Source organism: Pteropus vampyrus, unplaced genomic scaffold (genome assembly GCF_000151845.1).
Source record: "Pteropus vampyrus isolate Shadow unplaced genomic scaffold, Pvam_2.0 Scaffold548, whole genome shotgun sequence".
Classification (NCBI taxonomy): Eukaryota; Metazoa; Chordata; class Mammalia; order Chiroptera; family Pteropodidae; genus Pteropus; species Pteropus vampyrus.
Window position 1 is genome coordinate 1,250,752 of NW_011889329.1, and position 25,700 is coordinate 1,276,451.

The 25,700-nt window shown below is 40.7% G+C and overlaps 1 protein-coding gene across 1 annotated transcript in view; it reads left to right on the forward strand.

The window, feature by feature from the left end:
• The first annotated feature begins 1,029 nt into the window (after positions 1–1,029).
• The window catches only part of GPC4 (glypican 4), a 101,902-nt gene continuing 77,231 nt past the window's right edge, over positions 1,030–25,700 (forward strand). Inside the window, exon 1 of the mRNA XM_011383865.2 lies at positions 1,030–1,691. Within this exon, the coding sequence (XP_011382167.1) occupies positions 1,532–1,691 (160 nt within the window). The 5' untranslated portion in view covers positions 1,030–1,531. The remainder of the gene's footprint in view (positions 1,692–25,700) is intronic.

Below are 25,700 nucleotides of genomic sequence, written 5' to 3' on the forward strand. Positions count from 1 at the left end.
TAAAGGAGCCCTGGGAGCTTCAAAAACACTCATTAATGGAATCTGACAAAGCTTAAAAGGTGGGAAGACTGGCGCATTTCCAGTTTTCTGGAAGCTAAGGGTCCTAGAGATGTGAGGGCGAAGAATTGGGGGTCTTGGACTACCTTTATTCCAGGTGACGCGAGAGTTGAGTCCTGGATTCTGGACCCACCCCCTAGCTGCATGCAAGTCACTTCTCTTCTCTGGGCCTCAGTTTCTCTACATACAGAAGGAGGGTTTGGGCCAGGTTTCTAAGGGGAACCCTGACTTTGTCCCACAGCCTAGCAGTTGAGGAGTTTCTCCCACTTCAGGGTTTGGTTAGACTGGTAGCAAAACCAAGCATGGTGGGGAGGACTCCAGGCGGGTAGGAGAATGCCTGTCAGTGTTCCCAACAAGGTGGTGCTCTATGAGCACCGTTTGTTAGGAAGCAAGTCTGAGGAGGCCAGGCGAGGCTCTAGGGCCAGCCCGGAGTCTCAAGTCCCCCTGGTGCCTGCAGGGAAACAATGCAAGTAATGCTAGTGCCTTCCCCTCATGGCCCCGGGACTAGACGGTTAGGAGCGTCCTCCCGGCTGCGGGGCGGCAGCAGAGTGGGGGACAGGTATAGAGGCCCAAGGGCTTCGCCTGGCTTTGGTCCGCTGGCAGCGGTCAGGTGGCCGTGCGCTGAAGGCCTAGGACTCAGAGGTGAACTTAGGGATAAGTCTGCAGCTGCTCGGTCCCCCAGGAATTGGACCCTTTACTCCGGAGAAATTAGCCTTTCCTCTATGGATGGGGAAAGGCTGGCAGGGAGGAGCCCTGCTTGGCATATATCGCAAGGGAGTGCCGCGCGCCTGGTGCGGCCCCCTAGGAAGTGGATTTAGCCGCTCCGGATCCAACGCCGCTTCCAGGTTTTCTCCCGTCCCGGCCCTACGAGCTCCCGCCCGTCTCCGCCCCCCCTCGCCGTCCGCCCCCTCCCCGTGTGCCGCACGCTGGGCCAAGTTTGCCGAGCGTCGCTGTGCACGCCGGCCAGTCAATCAGCGGCGGAGCTGAGGAGGGCATAGTCGCACGGCCGACGGCAGAGTGAGCGAGCCGAGTGGAGCCAGGAGAGCGGAGCAGTGCTAGTCAGCCCGAGCCGCTCGCAGCGAGCTCCAGCAGCTGCCGCCCACACGCCCCGCAGCGCCTGCCACCACCTTATCCTCTTTCCTCGCGCCCCTGTCCCGCCGGCCGGGCAGCTCGACCGGTTTGCTGTCCTCGCGGAGCCCTGAGGTCACCGGTCCGCGCCTCCGTTCCCTACGGCCGTGCACCTTCCTCCTCCTTCTCCTACCCTGGCCGGGCGCCTGGCACCGGGGACCGTTGCCTGACGCGCGAGGCCCAGCTCCACTTTCCTTCACCCCGCGAATCCTCCTCCTGACGCTCTCCTCCTCCAACTCCTACTACAACTCCCTCACCCTCTCGCTCTACTCGTGAGCCCCCGACTCCACGCCCACCACTTTCCGTCCAGTCCCGAAGGTGGGAGTGCGTCTGCGGGTCTCGCACCATGGCACGGCTCGGCTTGCCGGCGCTTCTCTGCACCCTGGCCGTACTAAGGGCCGCGCTGCTGGCTGCAGAGCTCAAGTCGAAAAGTTGCTCGGAAGTGCGACGTCTCTACGTGTCCAAAGGCTTCAACAAGAACGATGCCCCCACGCATGAGATCAACGGTAGGTGGGAGCCCCCAGGGGGCGAGCACAGAGATGGGAACCACGGAGGAGGGGCCGCAGAAGACCCCTTGCCCGCCGTCCCCGTGCCGGACGCAGGTAGCCCAGAGGGAGAGTGAGCGAGCCCCTGCGTAGAAAGTTCCCGCGGACGCGGCGGCCCTCCGGGCGTTACGAGTGGCCGGGCGCCACCAAATTGCCCGGTGCCACTCCCGCGCTCTGCCTCCTCCCCTCCCCCGCAGTCTTCCCAGTCCCAGGAAGCTCCAGAGGACTCTGGCCTGCAGAGTGCATGTCACCGGCTCCCTCGCCTTTTCCGGGTTGAACTTCTTACTGGGCTCCCCGCTTTGTTGTGTGGGTGACGGGAGGCCGGGTGGGAGAACCTTCTAAAGGTTGCCGGATTCCGAGGGGACGCAAAACGTGGAACTTGATGTTTCGTTGATGTTCTTTAAAAAACCCTCTCTCGCCTCTCTCCCACCGCTGACAAGGATTAGGAGTTTTAGTAACTACAGCGGCGGTAGAAGTCGCCTTTAAAAAGCAAACGACTCTCCACCCCTACAAACCCTGACTTTTGGGAACTTTCCTGTTTTCCAGAAGGTGTTGGATGAAAAGGGTATTTTCCCTCATTCTTTTTTCTCACCTAATTTTAAGGGTTAATTGCACATTGAATTACAAACCTTTGAAAGGATTGATTACAGGAAACCTGAATCTGAGCTCGGAGATGGTTATGCAAATGGGACGCTTTAGCCTGTGGAAAATTTCACTGGATTTCGGCGCTGGTGGGTGCGCGGGGGTATTTGTGAAAGCCCTTCTTGGAATGCCGGTCAGCGGCTTTGGCCCGACAGGTCCCCTCCAGGTTGCGCTCTCTCATTCGTCCAACTGTTGCGCGCAGCCCCGCGGGCCGCGATGGGGCCAGCGGCGGCGCAGGTAGCCTCTTCGCCCGGAGGGTTCAGAAAGAACCACGAATCTAGTTGGCTGGTGGCCAGCATAACCTAACGGAGAAGAGAGCGATTCGAGCCCTGGGGCCAAGCCTCTATTCCGAACCTTTCATGGAAGTGAGCAGAGCACGCCTTTGCCTCTTGGAGATGGTCACCAGGGTGGGGCAGGCAGGGGGCCTGCAGCCAGCAAAGGAAATACTGTAATTCCAACCAGACAATTCCAAAGGCTTAGGAAAACTTGGGGTCATTTTTTAGAAAGGTTATTAATAATCTTAGAGATTAAGTGCAGTCATCAATTAATATAAATTACAAAGGTAATTGAGAGAAGTTATTCGGCACTTTCTGATTGTAACCGCCATCTGTCTAGAAATAGAACCCAAGAAATTGTTGGAGCAGCCTAGGAGCCCACTGCACCTTGGCAGTTATCAAATAACACACTACTGATTAGAGACTATTTGTCCTTGAGCTGCCTGTCTTTTAAGGAGCTCAAGTATGTCCTCACAGAGGCAAGATTTTATTGGTTGTAGAGAGGTCTGAAAAGCCCTCTTTCCTTTCCCTCCCCCGCACCCGTCAGAAAACGTGAACTAGCAGCCACTGAAGCTTGGGGGCTCCGCAGGTCAGACCTGGGGTCTTTGTGCCCTACACGGTTTGGGCTTGGGCCCAGCAGAGATGATTGGCGTGAAGGTTACACTTGTCATTCTCACATTTTGAAGGGATAGATGCAGTGAGGCACTTAATGGGAATGTGACAAGTTTTCATCTTCTGCTCATGCAAACAATATGTGCCTTTGAGATGGACTGGAGGCTTTCAGGGAGTGGGTTGTGAAATGCCCTCCCCACTTTTTCCAACTTTGCTCCTGCAGTCTTGCCAAGGCAGGACATCTTCCCCAACCAGCATCCCAGGGAAAAAGAAGTTTGATGGGTGCTCAAGGGATGTGCTAGGTGTTCCTTTTGATCATCATGATCCCCAGAAAACACCTGAGGAATATTTTTTGCATGAATGTCTATTTGGACATTTACCCCCCAAAGATAGGAGAGTCATTAGTGACCAGCAGCAGGAAATGGAAGCTAATGTGCTCACACCCAAAACATTTTATTCTTTTTGTCTTGTCCTTCATCTCCCTCCCAGGGCTGCTGCTTTTATTTCCCCTTTTGAATGACCTACTGGACTGCATTCTCCTGAAGAACAAAGGAAGTGCCTTTTTAGCTGGAATCCTTGGAAGACCACCAAGGACTTTAGCTCATGCAGTGCAATTTCGCACCACTTTCAACAATAACAAAAATGCATGACTGAATGGCTCAAAAATGTGGAGTGTTAGAGGCATTCATTTGTGTCTAGGACACTGTCACAACACAGACAGACCCAAATAAATACCTTTAGACGGCCAGTATAGAAACGGGTAATCTTTACCATCGGCCTGGCCTCTCCAGATGCATATGTTAGCCTTGTCTTCCCTGGGCTACACTCATATAATTTTGGTCATTTTGGGGAGGATAGTCAATATAGTGACTTGTATTCAGCTTGTGTCTGAATGAATTGCCACTCGCATTGGTGTAGGGGGGAGGGATATGTATTTTTTAAGTACAATATGTCCAGAATTGTTTTCCAGGCAAAGGTCACAATGTCTGGGTGCCTAGCCCCAGGCTTAGCCCAAGTTTAAGGTTTTATTCTCAGGGGCCTTGCACTTGCATTCTAGAGGTTTGAACAGACTTTAAGAATACTCCATTTTCTTAAGGACTTTCAGTCTTTTTAGATCATAATTAAGATGATTTGATGTGTTCTCAAGGGTGTTGGGGGAGTACATCATGCTGACAGGGTTTCCAGCTAAGGTCCTACAATGACCCCTGTACTTATCATATAATGGGTAGCCCAGATGCCATGATTACAAGGGATTCTTAACACAAAGGATAGTTTTTTGTTCAGCTTTCAATGGACATATCTTTTTGGAGCATCTACTATGTACAACATTTTGTGCTTGGCATTGTGGAGGCAGCAAGAAGGGCAGGAGGGGCCTCTGCCACCAGGACATTTTCAGGTAGTAGGGAGAGATGCCGTGCATACACATAATTGGAATACATGATGTGTGAAAAGTACCATATGAGTGGTACAGATGAGGAGAAAAGAGTGCCCAGGAAGTTCTAAGGGAGAAGGGATTTGGGACTAAAGCGTTAGCTAGGTAATGCTAGTTCACTAATAAAAATACTATTAAGAAATTTAAAAATCGAGCCATTTTCATTGTGCCTTTCATCATAAAGACAGGATATGTAATGATTGGCATTTTATTACTAATCTTATCTTTGCTGAAATTGTCTTTAAGAATGAGGCAGTTGGTTAGAAACGTTCTTAAGGTTGCTAGGGGCCCCTTCCATAGTGACCTTGAATGATACCAAGGAGAACTTCTTATTGTAGTTGTGATTTTGGAGTGTTTCCTCTTCTGTTTATGTTCATGAGTAACGCACCTGTGAGTGTGTGCAGGCGCGCATGCACACACACGTGCGCGCACACACGTGTATATCCCTAAGGATTCTGGGAAGTGCATAATCTGTAAGGATTACATTGAAAAGTGTGTGAGAGAGAGAGGTGGGAATACGTTCTGATACTGAGTTGATTATTGCACGTAACACACACAGTATATGTCTTCAAGTTTTGTATTCCCTCTTCCCCATTTTAAGTAGATGGATTGGATTTGCAGAGAACTTGTGATTGTCTATTCTGTTGGAATCATCATTTTGACTCCCTGTGTTTCACTTGAGAAGAGGATCTAATTAAGCTACAGGGACTGTCAGTATAGAAATTGTCCCAGGTAGTACAGGAACTTCCTCTTGGATATGCTTATAAAAGAACTTAATAAAAGTTCTGGCTTATACAGTTCAATCTTTAGTTAAAACATATAAATATAAAATGTTTGATGCAGCATAATTTATTTTTTTATTTGACTCATGGGTTGCATGCAATTTCAGAATTAGCTGGAGATGACTGAGGAATGAAAAATGGAAGTTTTTGTTGCCTTTACAAGGGAAACAACATCAGTATTAACCTAAATCAGTTGGAAGTGTCTCTGGCTCTCTAATAACTGTTTTACCACTCGAGGTTGTTTCCATATATGTTTATAAAAAGTGCATACTGGCTTTGTGAAAAGAGATAGTAGCTCTTGAGTGCTTTCTCTGGGCCTGGTCCTGCACTAAGGGCTTTACATGATTGTCTCATTTAAAATCGACAACAACCATATGAAGTCAAAATTATCTTCATCCACCCCCATTTTACAGATAAGGAAATGGAGGTCCAAAGGAATTTAGAAATATATTCAGTCTCACGGCTAGTGAATGGTAGAGTTAGGATTTGAACCTAGGTCTTATATGATCCAGAGTATAGTCTATGCTATGTTGTACAGATAGTAGGACAAGAAAGTACCTTCCCAACTCCTATGAGGGCTGATTTTAGAAATATAAGCTGTGAGAGGGCAATGAATTAACTACTAGTAAAAGACAGTCATCACAATACTATTGTGATGCTGTAGTAGAGGATCCAATCCAATCACGTCCTTTGCAGGCAGAGTTTTATACCCAGACATAAACAATCTGGTGTTAACAGGAGTAATATAAATTGTAATTCCTGGGCCATTTGGAGCCAGTGATGGCTTCTGAGGAGGTAAATGTCAATAGTCAAGCTGTTTTAGGAAGATAGCTAGTGGCACTGCTAGTTAAGGATTGCTGGAGCAAGGAGGGAATAAATACAGGGAGAGCTGTTAGGAGACTGTTTTAAATAGTTCTTAACTGATTTACCTGCCACTTGTCTGTTACCTTCTCATTCCATCCCGAACGTTGCCAGCTTTATTTCCTCTCAGCAGTGATTCGAATGGAGTCATTCCTCTGCTTTGAGTTTCAGTGGCTCCAAGTATCTCAAATGACACTTTCATTGGGTCATTTCTAAACTCCCTAGGGTTATATACACTCTTCTTATTAATTCTCTGCTTGCATCAGATCCGTGATCTTTGCACATAACTATATTGCATTATAGTTAATTGTGTGTACAGGCACATGTGTGTCCTTTCTCCCTAAATGTAAGCAAGCTGAGGACAAGAGATGGCAGCTCCTGATATTTTTGTGTGCCCAGTAGTACCAAGTACAATAGTTAAACAAGTGGAGAGTATGACATAGATAATTCTATCGCATTCTCTGTGAGGATACCAGTGCTATGATGGGATTATACTGCCTTGATGATAGATCGTTATCCCATGGACCTTGTTCTTCAGGTAATCTTTTGGATCTAAACTTCTGACGTGAAATAAATTTAGAATAAGGCTCCATGATATGTTGGTATAACATGGAGAATGTTTTTATACTTTGGGAGGAGTACTCATCTTCATCACTTCATTATAATAACCAAGTGCTATAGGAATTTTTCAGAAAGATTCAGAATTCTGTTTTCTCTTTTTGAATTATACTTTTTTAAGGAACAAACAGTTGAGACTTTTGTGAATAGGCAATTTAAAGCAAATTTAGAGAGTAATTTAACACATTAGATTCAGGATGTAAAGCTGTTCAGTGGACATCAGTTACCTTTTAAAAAATAAAATCTTGAGTTTCATGTCTTTACCAAGCAGAGGAACACAGGCTTAAGGATATCAGAATATTTTATGTAAGCAGACACCAAAATACGAACAGGTAAGAACTAGCATTTTCAGTTCCACTTGGTTAAACATCTGTTGCTTACTATAGAGAACATGAAAGTGTGGAAAATTCATGAAGCAATTCCATCCTGGAGGTAATTTGAAATATTATATTTAAGTTCTGATGCATTTAATTCAGCAATCTGGTGGGAAAGAAAAATCAAAGAGATCCATCAGCCAGGTATTCAAGTTTTGAAAAAGAAACTCTAACAAATGTTAGAAATTAGGAAAAAATTGAATGGAAGAGTTAAAAAAAGTCAATAACCTCCAGGAAGCCTGGAAACTATGTAAAAACATCTTATTGGAAGCCCAGATAAATGTGTGCCAGACATCAAAAAGACCAGCTGCTTGGGGGAAGAAAAAAAGAACCCGGCATGACTAACTGGCAGAGTAAAAGAGGCTGCTTCAGGGAAAAAGACATCTTTCACAAAATGGAAAGAGTTTAAGCCAAGAGAAGAGGGAAGTCTGTGACGTATGGCAGGGCAGGTACAAACTAGAAATTAAGTGTGCCAAAAGAGAATTAGAGGTGATAGAAATTAAGTGGCCTGAAAGGGAATTGGAGGTGAAACTGGCAAGAGATTTGAAAGTAGACCCATGTGATAATGGTGAAAAGGGTGGGCTAAGTCCAATTTATCCGAGGAAAGGCAATGTGGCTTTTTAAAAAAGGAAACCATGCCTGATTAACCTCCAAGAGTTTTTTGAGAGAAAAGAAGTGGGTACTAGAGGGAAACATACATAGTTTAGGTTTTCAAGAATTATGTAATGGGATTCCAAGGCAAAGAATATTAAGAAAATGCATTTACTTTGGGCTAGATAGATGGGGATGTTGGTTTACTGAGGAGAGAAATTTATAATAGAGGCAGGAGAAACACCACTGTCCTAGATGGAATAGTTTACATGGAGAGGACATGGTTTATTGGAAAGAGCAGTTCTAGCCTAGCTCTGTGATAAATTAGTTGTCTGATACCTTTGGTGAGGTTCTTTTTCCTTTGAAAAATAGGAGTGAGGAGTGTTAAGAGTGCTGGCTTAGGTCAGGGATTCTTAGCCCTGGCTACACATTAGAACCACTTGGAGAGCTTTTAAAATCAAATGGCCTGTGTAGCACCTCAGACTAATTAAATCATACATCCTGGCAGTGGGACTAGGTCATAATAAATTTTTAAAAGCTCCCCAGTGGTTCTGATGAGCAGCCATCGTTCAGAACCACTGCCCTGGATGATCTCTGATGTCTCTTCCATCTCAGATTCTGTGATTCTAAATTTTCCAATGAAATTCACAGTGTTGTCTCAGTACAGAGCTCTAATTTAGACTCAGTGCGTGCTTGTGTTAATTTTGGTTACTTGCATTTAAGAGGAAGGTTTGTTAAACTTAGAAAAAAATAGTTTTTAATCAAGATTCAGTATACGTCATAACCAGTGATGCTTTGCTGAGGGTTGAGAAATAAGACTAGGGCATTGGGAGTAAGTACTTTGGAGAGAATTAGAAAGGAACCCAGCCTTGTTATTTATTGATTAGTTGTCAGTGTGCTAGGTGATATTTCTTCCCTTTCCCTTTATTGGTAAAAAAAAAAAAAATACATATATCTCTTTATCCCTTACTTTAATGTCCTCTTTGCCATGTGTTTATTCTCTTCAAGTATCTTATCAAGAAATAGAAGTACGGTAAATCCCTAGGCTTCTGGCCTGCACAGCCATCCAGAACACAGCTGGGAATGTGGAAGTGAGCAGGAAAGCTAAGTGATGGAAACAGCTGTCATAAAGCCCATGCATTCTATCTGCTTGGAGAAAAGGCCTTCAGAAATTTATCATCCACAATCATTTATTGAATAGCTCATCTATCAATAGCAGATTGCTAGGTGCTGGGGATTCAAAGAAGTTTAAAACTGAAACCAAGCTTTTGAGGCACTTACATTCAAATTATGTAGATAGGTTTTAAATGTGAGAAGATAAACCACTTAGGTTATCTGACTTCCCAGTCAATGGCTGATTAGAAGTAACAAGTAATGCTCGTCCGAGAGTGGAGGGGTAAGAGGTAGGGATGGTTTTAGAAGCAGGCAAGGTGACATTAGGGGAGAAGTCAGAGATGCCAGTGTGAAACAGGTGGCGAGACCAGAAGCTGAACAATAGATCCAGCACTTGCTGATCTTCGCAGTTTGAGAACTTTTAGGATGGGTGAATGCTCAGAGGCACCTCTGTAATTCTTGAGGGCACTGTATATTTCAGGGCAGTATTCAAGAATTGTGTTTGGTGTATTCTAATTTCAAAATTCTGAAAGTTTTATTTTAGAAAGAGTTAGACATAGCCAAAAGGCAAAAATTGTACTAGAAAGAGAAGAAAGTTCAGCTAACTTGCACATTTACCTATTTAGAGTACCTAGTTCCCCAACAGTGCTGGATCAATAAGGACTCAATTCTATGTGTCACTTTGTCCTTTTCTTTTTTAAAAAATAGGTTAAAGCTTGTATGTTATTAATTCAGTCGCTTATTCATTTCAGAGCATTTGATTGGTGACTTTATTCCTCTGTACCTTGTCTTCTAAACCCTCTAGAACACCCAAGTTACATTTAGTTCCTAATACTGTTACTGTATGCTGTGTTCACCTTGGGAAACTGACATTCTGACCTGAAGTCACCAGAGGCAAGAGATGGTTTTTAGTAAGAGTTGACAGATTTAAATATTTGAATATAGATTTCCCTTTTAAACATGTATCAAACTAAGTAAATGTATAGTTACAATTAAAGAAACACTAGAAGTTAAGAATGGGAGTACTGTGTTAGGAATGAGCATATATTTGATGGTACTTGTTTCTGACCCTGTGGCTATTTGAACCTTAAAAAAAAAAAAAAAGCCCTTCTTGCCCAATTATGCCTGATCTGAGAGACCATGTATCTCCAATTTCTATTGCATGGCATGGTAAATGGTAAGTATTTGAGAAATGTTTGTAGTTCAAAAATAAGTTCAAGCATGATATTTTACTTTTGTATTCATTCTAGGAACGGTTATTTCTATTTATACCTTTTTAATTCAATTAACTTATTTTAAGCTATTTATGTACAATTTTCCAATACATTCAGTCCTAGATGCCTAAGTAAGAAAGGGAAAAATAAAGTTTCTTTCTTTCTTTCTTTTTTTTTTTTTTTTAATTTAGAGTGTCATTATTTATTTCTCAGCTTGCTTGTAGGTAGGATCTGAGTATTTCATGTGGTTTGTTTTAATCTTGGTAGACAAATGGTTTCTTCTTACATCGTCTGTTCCAGACATTAATAGAAACTTAGCTGTACCTGTGGAGGTGCTTCTAAAGAAGAGAGGCTGGCTGCCTTTGCCCTTGTTCCTTGCTTCAGCCTTTCTACCAGGTGCTCACTTCCCTCTTCCCCAGAAGGCTCAGGTCAGGCCCCAGGCAAGATTGCTGTCTTTGTCTAGTCTAACTCTAGGTCACCTGGTTTTAGCTTCATCCCAGCCATTCATTTCATGCTAGTCCTGTCTTCTCACAGCTATTTTGTCGATTGGCATTTGCCAGCCTCTTTCAGCCTTTTGGACTTCTGTCTATAGGGGCGAACTAGAAGTGGTTTCTTTTGGACTGCAGAGATTTTCTTAGTTCTCCATACCCTTGATGTCAGCATTCCAGCAAGCATTAAGCCATAGAATACTTTTTTTCCTTCAGTTATTGTTTCTATTCTACCACATGGTTTGTCTCCATTGAGTTTTCAGTATGGTGTTTGGTTAGAGATGAAAACAAAGCACCATGTCCTTGAAAACTGCAGTGTAAAGCATGTGGTTAACAGTTACTACTTGCAATGGTCCAGTCTGAGTGGGAGTATCATTTTTCTTGGCAGTCACTTCACAGTAAGTCCTGTTTCCTTAGTGCCAGAATAAGCAGTCATTACATTCCTTACAATTTATAGTCAAATTATTATCTACTATTGTTAAAATTGCCTTAATTATGGAATATTTGCCCATGTTAAGATTTTAAAAAGCAAAACAAGACAACTTTTCACTGGCGTACTTTAGAAATAGTCCTTAAAAATCACTCCCTGTCTAGGATGTTGGAGGCTATGATGAGGAATAGTTTTTTTTGTGTGTTTAATGGGAAGAATTTTTTTAAGGGGAGGAGTGCAGTGGCTTCCCTTTAAACTGAATTTGAACTAAATGCCCCCAGCTAGTTAGATGGTTAATATTCTGCCTTGTTTATCCCCAGTTTGGAATTAACTTTGTTTCCCCCTGCCCCTTCAGGTCCAATGGGTCTGGGCATGCTCTGGGGAGAAGTTTCTACTAGTGAGAGGTCAATTGATCATTACACAGTGTGGCAATCTTAGAAGATGGTCTTGTATCTTTTAATTTGGAAAGCAAGTGAAGAAATCACCACCCTCTAAAATAAGGGACCATGTCAGTTTTCTCATGATCTGAACAAAGATTTAGGTGACTGGGTGGAAGATTTTTCTGCTTAGGTGCTTTTTCATAATGTCTGTTTGGGCTCTGCTCTCAAGATGTATCCAGAATCTGTCCTCTTCCCACCTCAACAACTACTAGCCTGGTCTTATCCTTCATAACCTCTTGCCTGGATTATTGCAGTTGTCTCTAACTATTCTCTGCTCTGGCTCTTGTTCCCCCACCCCAGGCTATTCTCAACACATCAACCAGGATGATCCCTCTCTGTTAAACCTTAAACCTAACTCAGATCATATGACTTCTCTGCTCAAGATGCTCCAGTGGTTCCTCTTGCCACCCAGAGTGAAAGCCAAAGCTTACAAGTCCTTATATGATCTGCCCGTTGCCCTCTGCGAGCTAGCTTACACCATCTTTTCCCCCGTCCTTCTCCCCTTGGTCCACTGCACGTGGTGGTCTCTCTGTTGTTCCTCAAGCACACCACGCACACTAAGAGGGTCCTTTGCACTTATTCTCAGTACCTAGAACATTCTGCTCCTAGACAGCAAGCAGTGTGGTTCACTCCATCACATGTTTCAGGGCTTTGCTTACCTATCTCCTTAATGGAGAAGCCTTTCCTGACCTGTATTATATAAAGGTGAACACCCACACATACACTTAGCCCCTCTCCTTCTCTGCTTTATGCTTCTTTGCAGCTCTCCCTATTTGACCTGAGGACAGGGACTTTGTCTCTTTTATTCACTGCCCTATACCTAATGTCCAGCACATTGCATGGCACTCAAAAATGTTTGTTAAATGAATGCATGAAAGAATACTTGTAAATAGGATGCTCTGAGGAAGAAGCTTTCAGAGGGCACAGTTGACTCTTTAGGACTTGTGAGTGTGAGGCTACACATTTGAACCCTCATCTGTAGAAAGGGGGTGCCTAGGCTAAAGATTCATTCATTCAGTGGTTATTTACTGAGAGCCTACTAATTGATAAACACTCATGGAGCTCACAGTCTAAATGGTGAAACAGATACTGACACCAGAATTCTACAGATCAGTCTTTAGTTATAGTTGTGATAACTACCTTCAAGGAACAGCACTTGGTGAATGATAATTGGGGTTCAGCATAATGTTCTTCAACATATAGACACCACATCTAGGCCCATAGACCCTTCACATTTCCCAGGAACAGTGCTGCTTACAGTGGTACTTGAATGACCAGTGTCTTTTTCTGACAGTGGGCCCTGAGGTGAATTCTAGAGTACTTGGTGGAGCAGTTCAGGAGAGACAGGGCTAAGTTAGTTAGGTTTACATGGAATACTCTTTTCTGGTTATAGACCTTGGCCATCATTTTAGGAATTGGGCTTACACCAGAAAATGCAAAATGAACTTTTGTGCCATTTTGCTTTATTTTCTTTTCTTGGAGTGGTCTACAGAGGAACAACCACAGTACTATCAGGACAAAAGCCTTCTGTGGATGCACCTTGAAATAATCATGCTAAGCGAAATAAGCCAGACAAAAAAGGTTGAAAATCACACGATATCACTTATATATGGGATATAAACCCATAAGCAACAAATGAACAGGACAAACAGACAGACTCATGGACATGAACAGTGGACTAGTGGTTACCAGAGGGGAAAGGGGAAATTAAAAAAATGTTAAAAAATAATAAAAAGTAAAAATTAAAAACAACAACAACAAAAGCCTTCTGCCTTTCGTGAAAGGTCAGTGTACTCTCATTCCCATGGAGACCACAGAAATACTAATTTTTAGAATGATGAGTGGCTAAAAACAACCTCCCCCTAGCTCAGCAATGATTGTTATGGTAGAACTCTGGTTGAGCAAAACATAGACCAGATGCACCTGTCAATTGGTAGCAAGATTCCTTCTCTTTCCCAAGCCTTTATTAATGGTGACCAAGTGCGCAGGTTGCCAAGAGGAGAGGAGGACCCTGGCTGTGGGGAACAGGTGCAGCGGCTGGCCAGGGACTCAAGATGGTAAGCAAATGCAGCCTGAGTGGAGTGTTCTAGCCGTTATCATAGCAGAATGGAAAGGAGCCTTCCCTACCATACACTGAGGCTCTGAGAACAGGGTTTTCCCTCCTTTCAAGTAAGTTCATTTTTTTCAGAATTTTATTTTTAATGGAAATATAATTGATGTTTTCCAGAATTTTAGATGAATACCGTACATAAAAATAGGGCCCTATTTTTGTTAGTTTGTTCAGAAATTCAAAGCTCTGATGAGAGACTCTGAGGCTACAGTACATACAAGCACCACCTTGCATGCCTGGCAGTTTTACCTAGAAGTACATAAGTAGTCATGAGATCCCTGTATTCCCAGTGTTTCCTGGTTACAAACCAGTGTTTTTAGCCATCTTCTAATTCAGACCCCTCCTGTCACACCAAGGGCAGACTACACTGCGATGACAAGGGCTGAAGCCCCAAGTTCCCCATTTAACGCAGTGAACTGATTGCATTTGTAGTAAATTGTATGCATATGTTTGTATGCAAGGGCCAAGGCCAAATCTTGCTTAGATACACACATTAGGGTGTGTCCTATTTTAAATATGAATTTAAATGCAAAGATTATGGCATATGCCCCATTTTAAATGTTTTAGGCTTGCTATTAATACAAAGATAAATTGCCTGATTAAGGATAAACTACCTGCATAAACATTATTTATTGTTGTCTAATCAATCTAATGGTCCATATGCAAAGAAGTATTCATTGTGTGGACTAAGATGTGTGAGTTCATGAAAGGGCAATCCTATGCTTTTTAAACATACCTTTAAGTTTAGGGATTAGTGATTAATTTGTTTCTGTTTTTATTTTTAGAACAGACACAACATACATCATTTTCACCAATAACCTCTTAGTGTTTCTCTTAGAGGCCTGAGATTTTCTTGATTGTTTCTAAGGTCAAGAATGAAGTAAAATATAATGAGATTCTGGGGCAGTGGAGGCGGGGGCTGAGCTTATTTATCTCTGCTAGGTCTGTAATAAAAGGGTTTGCTGAGCAAATGAATGGTGTAAATACGATATTAGGAGATGTTTAACACTTAGGGAAAGAGTATTTTCAAACACCTCAGGAACAGCCATTTTAATTGAAACCATTGTGTTAATTACAGATATCTGTTTATTGAAGTAGGTCTCGAAGTTGCTTTAGTTTTCAATACTAATACTGGGGAGAGTAACTTTGTTTTTAAAAGTGATAAGTTTGCATTTCTTTAAAAACATATTGTATGATTCAGCTTGTATTCCCTTCAGTTAGTTGAATTTATAGAAGACATTTCTGTAATTGACCATATTAACATGCGAGACTAATAACAGCTCTGCTGTTAGGACAGGATATTTGTTTTCCTTCTTGAAGTCCCATCCTTTGTTGTGTTCTCATATTTTGCGGAAAGGAAACCCCCCCCCAAAAATTGAGATGTTTTTAATGTGAGAGTAATGCAAGCTGATCACCAAGAATAAAGGGAAATTATTGCATTTGGTGCAGTTATTAATTTCAGAAATGTCTTAGAATCTGCTATATGCTTGAGTGTTATGTCAATGCTTTGTGGCTTCCCAGGGTGACATTTAAGAAATGCAGATTTAGATTCTACATTTTGCCAAATATAAATTGCCTCAAGTATTAAGTTTTTTTCTTAAAAAATGGTTATAAAGAAATTTTTCACCACTTTCAACAGTTACTTGATGTGTGATCAGAGTTATGTCATGCCTTAATTTTTTATAATATTGTATGTTTAGTAGTACATGCTCCTGTTGAAGAAAGTTTAACTCCAACTGAAGACAGTTTCCAAGGGGCCATTAAAATGTACTTAAAATATTTCAATTATGATGGTCATTCTTTGTGAAATGAAGGTAAAATTTGATCATTAATATAGATAAGCAAGACTAAAAGGGCATTTAACTACAGGTAAATGTAAGATGTTGGCGATTTCTTCAAATACCATAGACCTTAAGTATGTTTCTTAGCTGTATTGAATTTTGCCCGCTGAAATAGTTGACTTTATGCTCATGTTCTTTTTTAAATAATTTATTATAACCTTGATTGGACCTTTCTCCTCTCTTCCTTTCCTAATATTTGTTTTGTTTAATCAGTCAATATTGATATTTTTTTCCATTAAAAAAGAAACCTGGTTTCATCAGCCCTCTAATTGTTTTGCTAATGGAAATCTGTTGATGCCTTAAACATCAATGGTGCAGTTTTTAAAGAAACTACTGACCAATTCTTTACCCATGTCTTTAATTTTTAAGCCTGAAACTTTAAGAAGTCACATCATTTTCTTCCAAGGTTTTAAAAATTTAATTGTAATATAAACCCTACTTAAAATTATTTAATCCATATTCAAGAAGATTTCAACAATTATAGCAATAATTGTTACTAATTATTATTTTAATAACAATAGATGGCATTTATTGAGCACTCACTATAGGTCTTTTTTTTGAATGCATTATGTAAATAAGTCCATTTATATAAATGGAAAATAAAAAGGCTTATGGAAGGTTTATGGAATAAAGAATTTTAAAAGCAAGGCTATTACAGTGAATGAGCCATCGTCTGTTGACCAGTAGGCTTCCAGATAGCTGAGGTAAAACAGGATACCAAACTGGTTTGGTTATGCATTTCTCATTTATCTGATAAAAGAAACATAACAGTTCTTTAGGCAGTATATTTCTTGTTGTTGCTAAATCTGGAAAGGATTTATTATACAGGATTATATGTAAAAGACATTAAACAGTGTAATAGTGTCAACAGCATGATTTCATTTCTTGTACTGCTCTCTCGTAAAACCCAAAGAAACATTTGAGAAATTCATTCAGGCTTTCAAGTCTGTGGTCTTCAGTCTATAGAATCAAACTCCTCCTATCTTTTATCGGTGACAGCTTTTTTTTCTTAAATATGAATTCTTATTCTTATCTCTTGATCTCTGAGTTAGAGCTCTCTTGATAAGTAGTTAACAATAGTATAACAGTAAATATAATTACCTTCAATGGCCAGAAAACCAGGAAGACTTACACACCAGGGGAAGTGAGAGCCTGTGGGCTGAAGTCACTTTAGATCTAGGAATTGAAACAATTTGGGGGCTCTGGACTACATGTTTGCTTCTTTAGCTGTTTTTTTTCTCCCTGCCTTAACTCTGCCATCAGGACTTTGTACCTGGCACTCAGAGCTGTCACACTGTCATTTGGCCTCCAGAGATTATGGTTTATGATAGGTTAATTTTTTTCTAATCGAAAAGATGACATAACAACAATGGTAAAGAGTAACTTCTATATCATTTGCATATTATGGTCCATTTCCTATGTGCATGCATACATTTTTACATGGCTTAAATTGTACATATTACTTGCTATATCTGCTATTTTTAATATAACACGAAATTATAAAAATGCTTCCATAGTTATATATAGTTAATTTTTACAAATGTCTGCGTAATATTCCCTGAAGTTGATGTGTCATAATGTATTACATGTTCCCCATATGGACATTTAGCTTCTTTCTGGTGGTGGTGGTGGTGGTGTGTGTGTGTGTTTGTGTGTTTGTGTGGTTTTTATATTGAGCACAATCATCTTCATTCCTGTGTTTGACTTCTGTTGAATAATTTCCTTAAGTTAAATTTTATGTTTCTTTTTATTTTTAATTTCACAAGATTTAAAAGAAAACATTCATTCCCCTTGTGCCTAAAGCCTAGTCTAACTGCAGCACATGCCAGTCTCCTCTGTTCCAGGTATGCAGGGAAGGGAAAAGGGAGGGAATCTGAGATTTAACTTAGAGAGTTTGTTAGAACTCTAGGAGTTCAGTTTTTTCCACCCCAGCTTTTCTCCGATTCACCCTCTCTGAGGTCTTGCCAGTAACTTGCATCTACTTTGGTTCCCAAAAACCTAGTTCAGCGATATTCCCGGAAGCAGGTAAAATGTTGGCTGATAGCAAGGGGGATTAAATCTGAATGCTATACAGATTAGTTGAAGGACAGCACCTTTTTCTGTGGTTCTGCCCAGTGATTGAAGGAGAGTTTCCCACATGTCCGAATGTCTCACTTTAAAAAACAAAACAAAGGAGGGAAAACTCAAACAAAACTCTTCCTAAAACATTTGCCATCTGAACAGAACTTCCTAGAATGCAGTGTCATTTTTCTAAAAGGAGGGGCTCATAATAACCATCTCCATTCTCCCTCTCCTACTTTTTTTTTTTTTTACAGTGAAATGATTTTATGACTATTAGTTGTGAAATGGCTTAATTCAGCTTCTTATTCTTTATGGAAAATAACTTGCTATGCCTAATATCTGACTCTGGTCAAAGGGCATTTCCTGTGTCATTGGCTTCCACGGTTTGTCTGCTTTCAGCTTTGTGATTTGGATGGTACAGTCTTGCCTTTTAAATTGTCTGCTTCATCTTTTATCTTTCAACAGATCCTGGAAAGAACTCATCCAATGGCTTCTTTCCAGTGTCAGTTTTTGAAAGATCCGTGGCTCGTTTTATTTTGACAGGTGGCTGGTGAAAGAGGTGCTTAAAGGGTGAGGTAAAGGAGGAGGGGCATATAAGTGGAAGGACAGGAGAGAGCTTAGCTGCTGCTTTTGGGGCTGTCTGGCAAATGGTGAGTGATTATTCTGTTCTTTTTTCATTACTGGAGACTTGAAAGAGGAGTTGGAAGACAGCTGTTCCCTTTTACGACCATTTCCGGGGTACCCTTTGTGGGAACAGAATTAGAATATAGAATATGTAACTGTGTAGATTCATTTCCTATAATGAACAAGAGTGATAAATTATTCAGAAGCTTAGATATCCTTCCAGGAGGAATTGTCCCTTTGGATCAGCTACAGAGTCCAGGCCAGCAAGGTGTCTCAGATGATCCCAGCATCCTGATGTATCTCCTAATAGCCATGATTTGTTTTAGCCATACTTTCTTTAGTTTATACCATTACTGGGGAGAGCACATTGACTGTTGACTATCTACTGGATGAGCTAGTGCTTCTTCGTAATAACGGAAATAACTCCCCACTTCTTTGAACTTTTCACTGTTGGTGGCTTCCTGAGATAATCCCATCTAGGGTTAATGGGCCTTTATGATGTCCTAAGAGTTAGAACTATGTATGTACTAAATCTTCTCTCCTGTAAAAATAAGACTCCTCTTACTCCTCATCTCACCTTACCCCTTGACTCTTCATCTCACCTTACCCCTTGACTCTTCATAATTTCAGCTGCCCTCCCACAAGTCTTCAATTTACGTCTTGCTTCATGCACAACCAGCATTGTACAGTAATATTCCAGGTGGTTTGAAAAAAGGTAGAAGAATATTTTCTGATTTCCATGCCTTCTTTCTGTTTATGAACAATTTTTTGGTATTGTCGACTACAGTACACTTAACAGATTAAAGCCTGTTGGTAATTAAGAACAAGATGTAAAGGTTGAAACCCACTTAAAGAATTAACCAGTGGAAACAACTGAAGCTACGATAGTACATAACAGGATTTGGGACCCAGACTGTTCTTTTCCAGACCCCCTTTTCTTGTGCTATCCCAATTCCGGATCACAAGTGGCCTCTTGGGAGGAAACAGAGTGTTCACTAAGGGTGAAAGGGAGCAGAAAGCAGTCCACATTGCCTTTTTGTACTAGAACTCTTGTAACAAAGACAGCTTGGAAAGAGGGCCATCTGCTGAGGCAGAGAAAGCTTTCTGTTATGAAGGGATGCTTGTTGTGTGGTGTTTGAGGAATTCACTATAACTTAACCCTGATATTAAGGACGATGTCTCACACTCATAAGGAAGGCAGATATAGCAATAACAACAATAATATCAATGAAAATTTGATTAGGGAGGGGTTTCTAGAAACTTGACAATATGCATAGATTTTAATTCCTTGTATTGTCCTTTTTAGAAGTTCTAAGCTACTTCCTAGTTTGATGTTAAATTTCAATACTTACATTAACTCTAAGCTGATTTTTTTGGTTTAGTTTTTCCGCTCCCCCGCCCCCCGTTCTCTAAGTGGCCATAAGGTGTAATGTAAGCATATAAACATATCATTGCCAGGCAGGAGAAAGAGCTGTGGTTGTTGCTCCCTGCTCTGCTACTGGCTGGCTGGGTGGTGGGCATTCACTAAGTGGTATCAGGACCTTGTTCCTGGTGTTCATAAAATGAGGGTATTGAACTTGATTATCACTAAGATCCTTTCCAGCTCTGATATTCCGTGTTTCATGACAAATGTGCTGAGAACTGATGAGATGATTCAGAAAGATAAGAGGAATATGAGGAAAGCCCTTTCCTCATTGCATATGTATTCTTGAATACAATAAAACCTTGAAATGAGCAGTTCTGGGTAACTGAGCTTTCTGAATGGTTTTTGTCTTCTTCCTTGCTGTCAGCTGTCATCCTGTACTGCTGTCAGCAAGCCCACTTTTAGCAACTCCTGTCTCTCTTTCTTGGCTGCTTCCCTTGTGGTCTTAGAAACTGTAACACTAAGCTCACCAGAACTCCGGGCCAATTAAGGATACGTAAGTTATAAGGGGAGGGTCTCTCCTATGACTCCAACCTTATGGACTTCGGCTGATTAGAGCCTTTTGGGGTTTATTTTTAGATTCCAGATAGGTGATGTGTCATTATATCCCCATTTGTCTTAGGCTAGACATTAGTGTAGTTAATAAGCACATTTCTTCTCTATGCTAATTAATTAAGAAAGAAGAGTAGGTGGGTGAGAGGAGGCAAGGAAGCGCTGACACTGGGGAGGGACCTAGGGAGGCAGCATTTATAGCCCAGTGTCTAACCAAATAACTGAACATGTATCATAGGAGACGTCACTTCATTAAAGACAAAAAAATGTTTGAGGTGTAAAGCTAGGCTCAGGAGTTTTCTTGAGAAAGCTGGAGTAACCCTTTGTTGCTTGGATTCTAAAGAGAAAGCTGGGTTGGGTGTGCCTCTGCTTGAAGTAGGATGCTGGGAGTAGAAACTGCCTCAGCTAGTGTGTTTATGGTTATGGCTTGCTTGTCTGGCTGGTGCCTGGAATGTTGCACATGAACTTCTGAAAGGCCGTAGAGATCTGTTCCCCTGCATCTCAGTGCATAGTCCCAGAGTAGGGATTTGGATCAAACCGTTCTTCCTTCAGAAAGTTAAATGGCAAGGCTTTAATTAAAATCCAAATATGCAACTTCAGATTTTCTTTAAATTGCTCCTGCACAAAGGATCAATCCTTATGTTCAGAATAGTAGACCCTTGAACTACGTTAGGGGCTGGGGCACTGACCTACCCCCTACCCTGTGCTGTTGAAAATCCAGGTATAACTTTTGACTCCCTCCAAATTTAACTACTATAGCCTATTGTTGACTGGAAGCCTTACTGATAACACAGTTGATTAACACACATTTTATATGTTATGTGTACTATATTGTATTCATATAGTAAAGTAAGCTAGAGAAAATAAAATGTTATTAAGAAAATTATATAAAAAATAAAAATGAATAATAAAATGGCAGTAATTACATATCAACAATTACTTTAAATGTAAATGAATTAAATGCTCCAATTAAAGGAAAGTGTGGCTGAATGGATAAGAAAAGACCCTTACATATGCTACCTATAAGAGACTTCAGATCTAAAGACATAGACTGAAAGTAAAGGGATGGAAAAAGATGTTTTATAAAAAGGGAAACAAAAAAGCTGGGGTAGCAATACTAATACCAGACAAAATGAACTTTAAAACAAAGGCTATATCAAGAGACAAAGAAGGACCCAGTTATCCCACTTCTGGGTATTAATCCAAAGAAACCCAGAACACTACTTCGAAGGAATATGTGAATCCTTATGGTCATTGCTGCATTCATTATTTACAATAGTCAAGATATAGAGGCTTCCTGGGTGTCCATCAGTGGATGAATGGATAAAGAAGAGGTGGTACATATATACAGTGGAATACTACCCAGTCATAAAAAAGAATGAAATCTTGCCATCTGTAACAACATGGATGGACCTAGAGGGTATCGTACTGAGCGGAGTAAGTCAGACAGAAAGACAAATGCCATATGTTTTCACTTGCATGTGGAATCTAAAGAACAAAATAAACAAACACAACAGAAACAAACTCATAGGTACAGAGAGCATTTTGATGGTTGCCAGATGGGAACGGGGTTGTGGGGTGGGTGAAAAAGGGGAATGGTATAAGAAGTACAAATTGGTAGTTACAAAATAGTTATGCGGCTGTAAGTATAGCATAAGGAATATGGTCAATAATATTGTAATAATTATGGTGTCAGCTGGGTACTAGATTTACCAGGGTGATCACTTTGTAAGTTCTATAAATGTCTAATCATTATGTTGTACACCTGAAGCTAATACCGTATGCCAACTGAAATTAAAAAAAAAATTATTAAAGAAAATCATATAAATGGGCCCACACAGTTCAAAAATGTTTTGTTCAAGGGTCAACTGTAGTCTCTGGACATTAGGCCAATAGCAGTACATACCCTCAGTTTGCAGTGCTGGTCTCATGTGTATTTTGTGGTCACAACACAGTCATCTGGAGTAGAGGCCCTTTATCCACTCCCTAACCTTTCTAACTTCCTAGCTTTATGTCCCCTTCTTCCCACACCCTGTTTTCCATCCATATGTAGCCAAATCAGACTACTCATTTCCAAGAACAGTCTGGGCTTTATGTCTCCTCCTCCGCCCCCCCCCCCGCCGCAATGTGTTCTTCCTTCTGCTTAATTTAGCCCCTCTTTGCTTCTGCCAATTCAAACTTTTGTTTATCTCATAGACTGTATCTGTTTTCTCTGACGCCCATGGTTGGAAATTCCCCCTTCTTCCCCATAGCATATAAATATGAATGAATAAAAAATGGACAAATGAGTAGACATTAGAATAGTGAATTGTTTATTCATTTGTCTTGTAACCATTTATTAAACATCTTCTGTGTACTCAGCTAATTGTCAGTTACTAAAGATATAAAAATGAATACCACAGATACAGTCTCAATCCTCAAGGAAATAATACCTTATATTAAAATTGGCTGTTGGTTTTATTACCTCTACAGGATTGTAAGCTCCTTGAAGTCAGGTGTCATGTCTTGCTCAGCTTTATCATTTCCCATCATGCCTTGCACACAATACAGGGACTCAGTAAATGTTTATTAGTTTGATTCAAAAAACACCCAACTTCTTTCCTATGAAAAGACAGGACAGGACATAAATTCCTAGAAGCCCTTTCCAAAGTGTCATCTTTGGCATAGCACTTTGATCTAGCAACAGTGGAGTTGTTAGACTTTGACTCGCATTGTTCCCTCCACATCAAGTGATTTAAAATCACAGAAGATTAAGAGCAGTCACTGCCAGATATAGAAAGGGTCTTTTCACTGCGAAGACTCAAAACTAAGGACTTCTGCCCATTTGGGCTAAAAAGTGCAGGTAGTTTGCAGATAAGTGCACTTTCCATCTTGTTTCCTATCTGCACAGCAGAAGAGTTGTCCTGGGAAGATAACAGTTTTAGACCACACATATATTGAGGAAGATGGCCTTCTGATCATATAGTTCTTGAGCTTAAGTCTAACATGAAGATAATATAGCTGGGAATAATTTACAGTCAGTGTAAATGGATGTTCAAAGTTAGAAACCAAAGAACTTACTAGGAGAACTCAATTGAAGCATTTAAGCCATTATGTATCAGTGCTGCACTAGAGTTAGGAAAACGGAGGGCTGCAACCTCCCAAGTTTGATACACCATGTGATTAATAATCAACAAAAATTTTGAAGTACAATGATAAAATTAAATCCAGCTCTGACTTATAGGGAACCTTGCCTCTAGTTCAGATTATAGACTTATTAGGTTTATTTAGCAATGCCTGTCCTTTAAGTGCTATGTAATTTTTCTTAAATATTTCAGGAAGGAATTTGAAAATAATATTGTAAACCCATAAGTTATAATTTACTAACAAGGTGGAAATATCATTTAGTCTTCTGTGTTTTATTTTTATTTATTTGGTGTTCAAAAATAACCTTTGCTCACTAGAATTGCTTCCGATTCTCTGATGTTTCCACTCTAGCAGACAACTATAACAAGGAATTAATATCACTACAGAATGATTCCAAGCAATTATTTACAGCATATAATTGAAATCCACTGCTGTCTTTCATGCAGCATTACTACAATAATAGGAAATAGGAGGCCAAAGGATAGACTTTCAGCCCACCCCAAAGATAACTGTAAGCCTTTGTCCATAAAGCCACAATGCTCTTGTGAACTGAGGCCAATGTGTTAGGGCCGAGTAAGATTTAGTGGACATAATGTGAAAACAAGATCCTCTTAGGATACAGCTGATCTTAAGTCATCAAGCAGATTTAAACGGCCTGTTCACCAGTGGTGCAGGTATTCCTCCTGTGTACTGCAGATCCCAACTTCTACCACCACCAAGCCAAGCTGCATGAAATTTCCCATTTGAACGTTCTGAAGGAGAGACTGGGGCTTCTGGCTGCTGCTGGTTTCTCAAGTAGTAAGACAGAATCTAGTCTCTAATGGCCATGAGAATTAGCTTGGGTCTAGAACCACTGAGTATATTAACATGAGTGATTTTTTTCCCTCCAAAATCTAATTCTGCATAAAATTGGTACTAGTCTCAAAAACAAACTAATTGGACTTGAAACTTGGAGGAGTGTCATTTGTACTCAGAAAATAGGTGCTTTTGCTTCAAGTGTGCCAGAGTGAATTTGGACTATTAATACTTTAATAACTCTGCTAGTTATTGAGCTCCTTACAACAAGGGAGGCAAAGGGATCTGAATAGACAAATCTCTGACTCAATAGGCACTTCTCATATCCTTTAGTCTCTGAGTATATGCACCTGCTTTCCATTTCCATTAATGCCATTAAGAGCTGCATATTGTGTGCAATACAGGATCATCAGGGTCTTTATTGCTGTCCTTTGAAAGAGAATAAAATCATGTCCCTTTCATTCTCTCTGAAACATTACATTTTAAAATTAAGAGCCCTTGTGCTTTGCCTAATTACTTTCCAAAGTTTTTTTGATAATGTACCTAGAAGTAATTTTAATTTAAACAAGCAAATATCTATCCTTCATTTAAACATTTTCCAATTCCATTTGTGCCCCTGGTAGAATCCTCTGAAATAACTGCTTAGATTAAAACAAAACAAATGAAACAAAAAAACCCAAGTAAGATGGACTTCAATGCCTTTACCTGCTACTTAACAGCTTCCCCTCCACCCTTGCCTGCAAGGCCCCCAAATAGGAAAACTGATGCACAAAGAACAAGTATCATTGTCCTCAATAAAGCTGAAATCCCAGTCCTCTCTGCCAAGCTGGTATTATTTTAGGAATGTCCTTTAATTTTAGCATTAGCTTAGTAATACGTACCACACATATAATCCATCCACAAATCAAACATTAGTTTTGGCTGCCTTGTTTTTTGGGATATAGATATGGGACAGTAGAAAGAGCTCAGAAGTTAGATGACCTGCATTTTAACTGGTACTGGAGTGCTTGTTCTGGGTTAAACTTGGGACCAGGCACTTATTTCAATGAATTTTCTATTGATTTCACAAGCATCTTGGAAGAGGATTTTTATCTTCATTTTTCTGGTCAGAAACTGAGCTCAGTTTCTGTAAATGTTAAATAGGATGATGCCTTCAGGGCTTATGATGAAGACAAAATAACATGTGACGATGCTATAAGCACCATGTGCACATGAAGTGTTGCCATTATTAAGACGATCGCTTCTGATTCTAAATACTTTTGCAAGTAAAAAGTTTTAAAAAAGTGAATGAGTCCAATTTTTTAACTATTGATGTTTAACAACTGAATTCTTTAGTGTTTGACATTTCTCCTAAGCCCATCTTGATTAAACATTTTTATGCTCCTTTTCCCCAGATCTGTCACCCCATAATAACTGATTTGCAAACATCACTGTGAGTCAGTCACCCTGTTTGCAAGAAATACTGAGTCATCGAACTAAGTTCTGTACTACAAAGCTGAAATCCCAGTCAAAATGGACCTGTTCCTGTGAGGCAGAGGCTGTGTGGCCCATAACTACATTTACTTT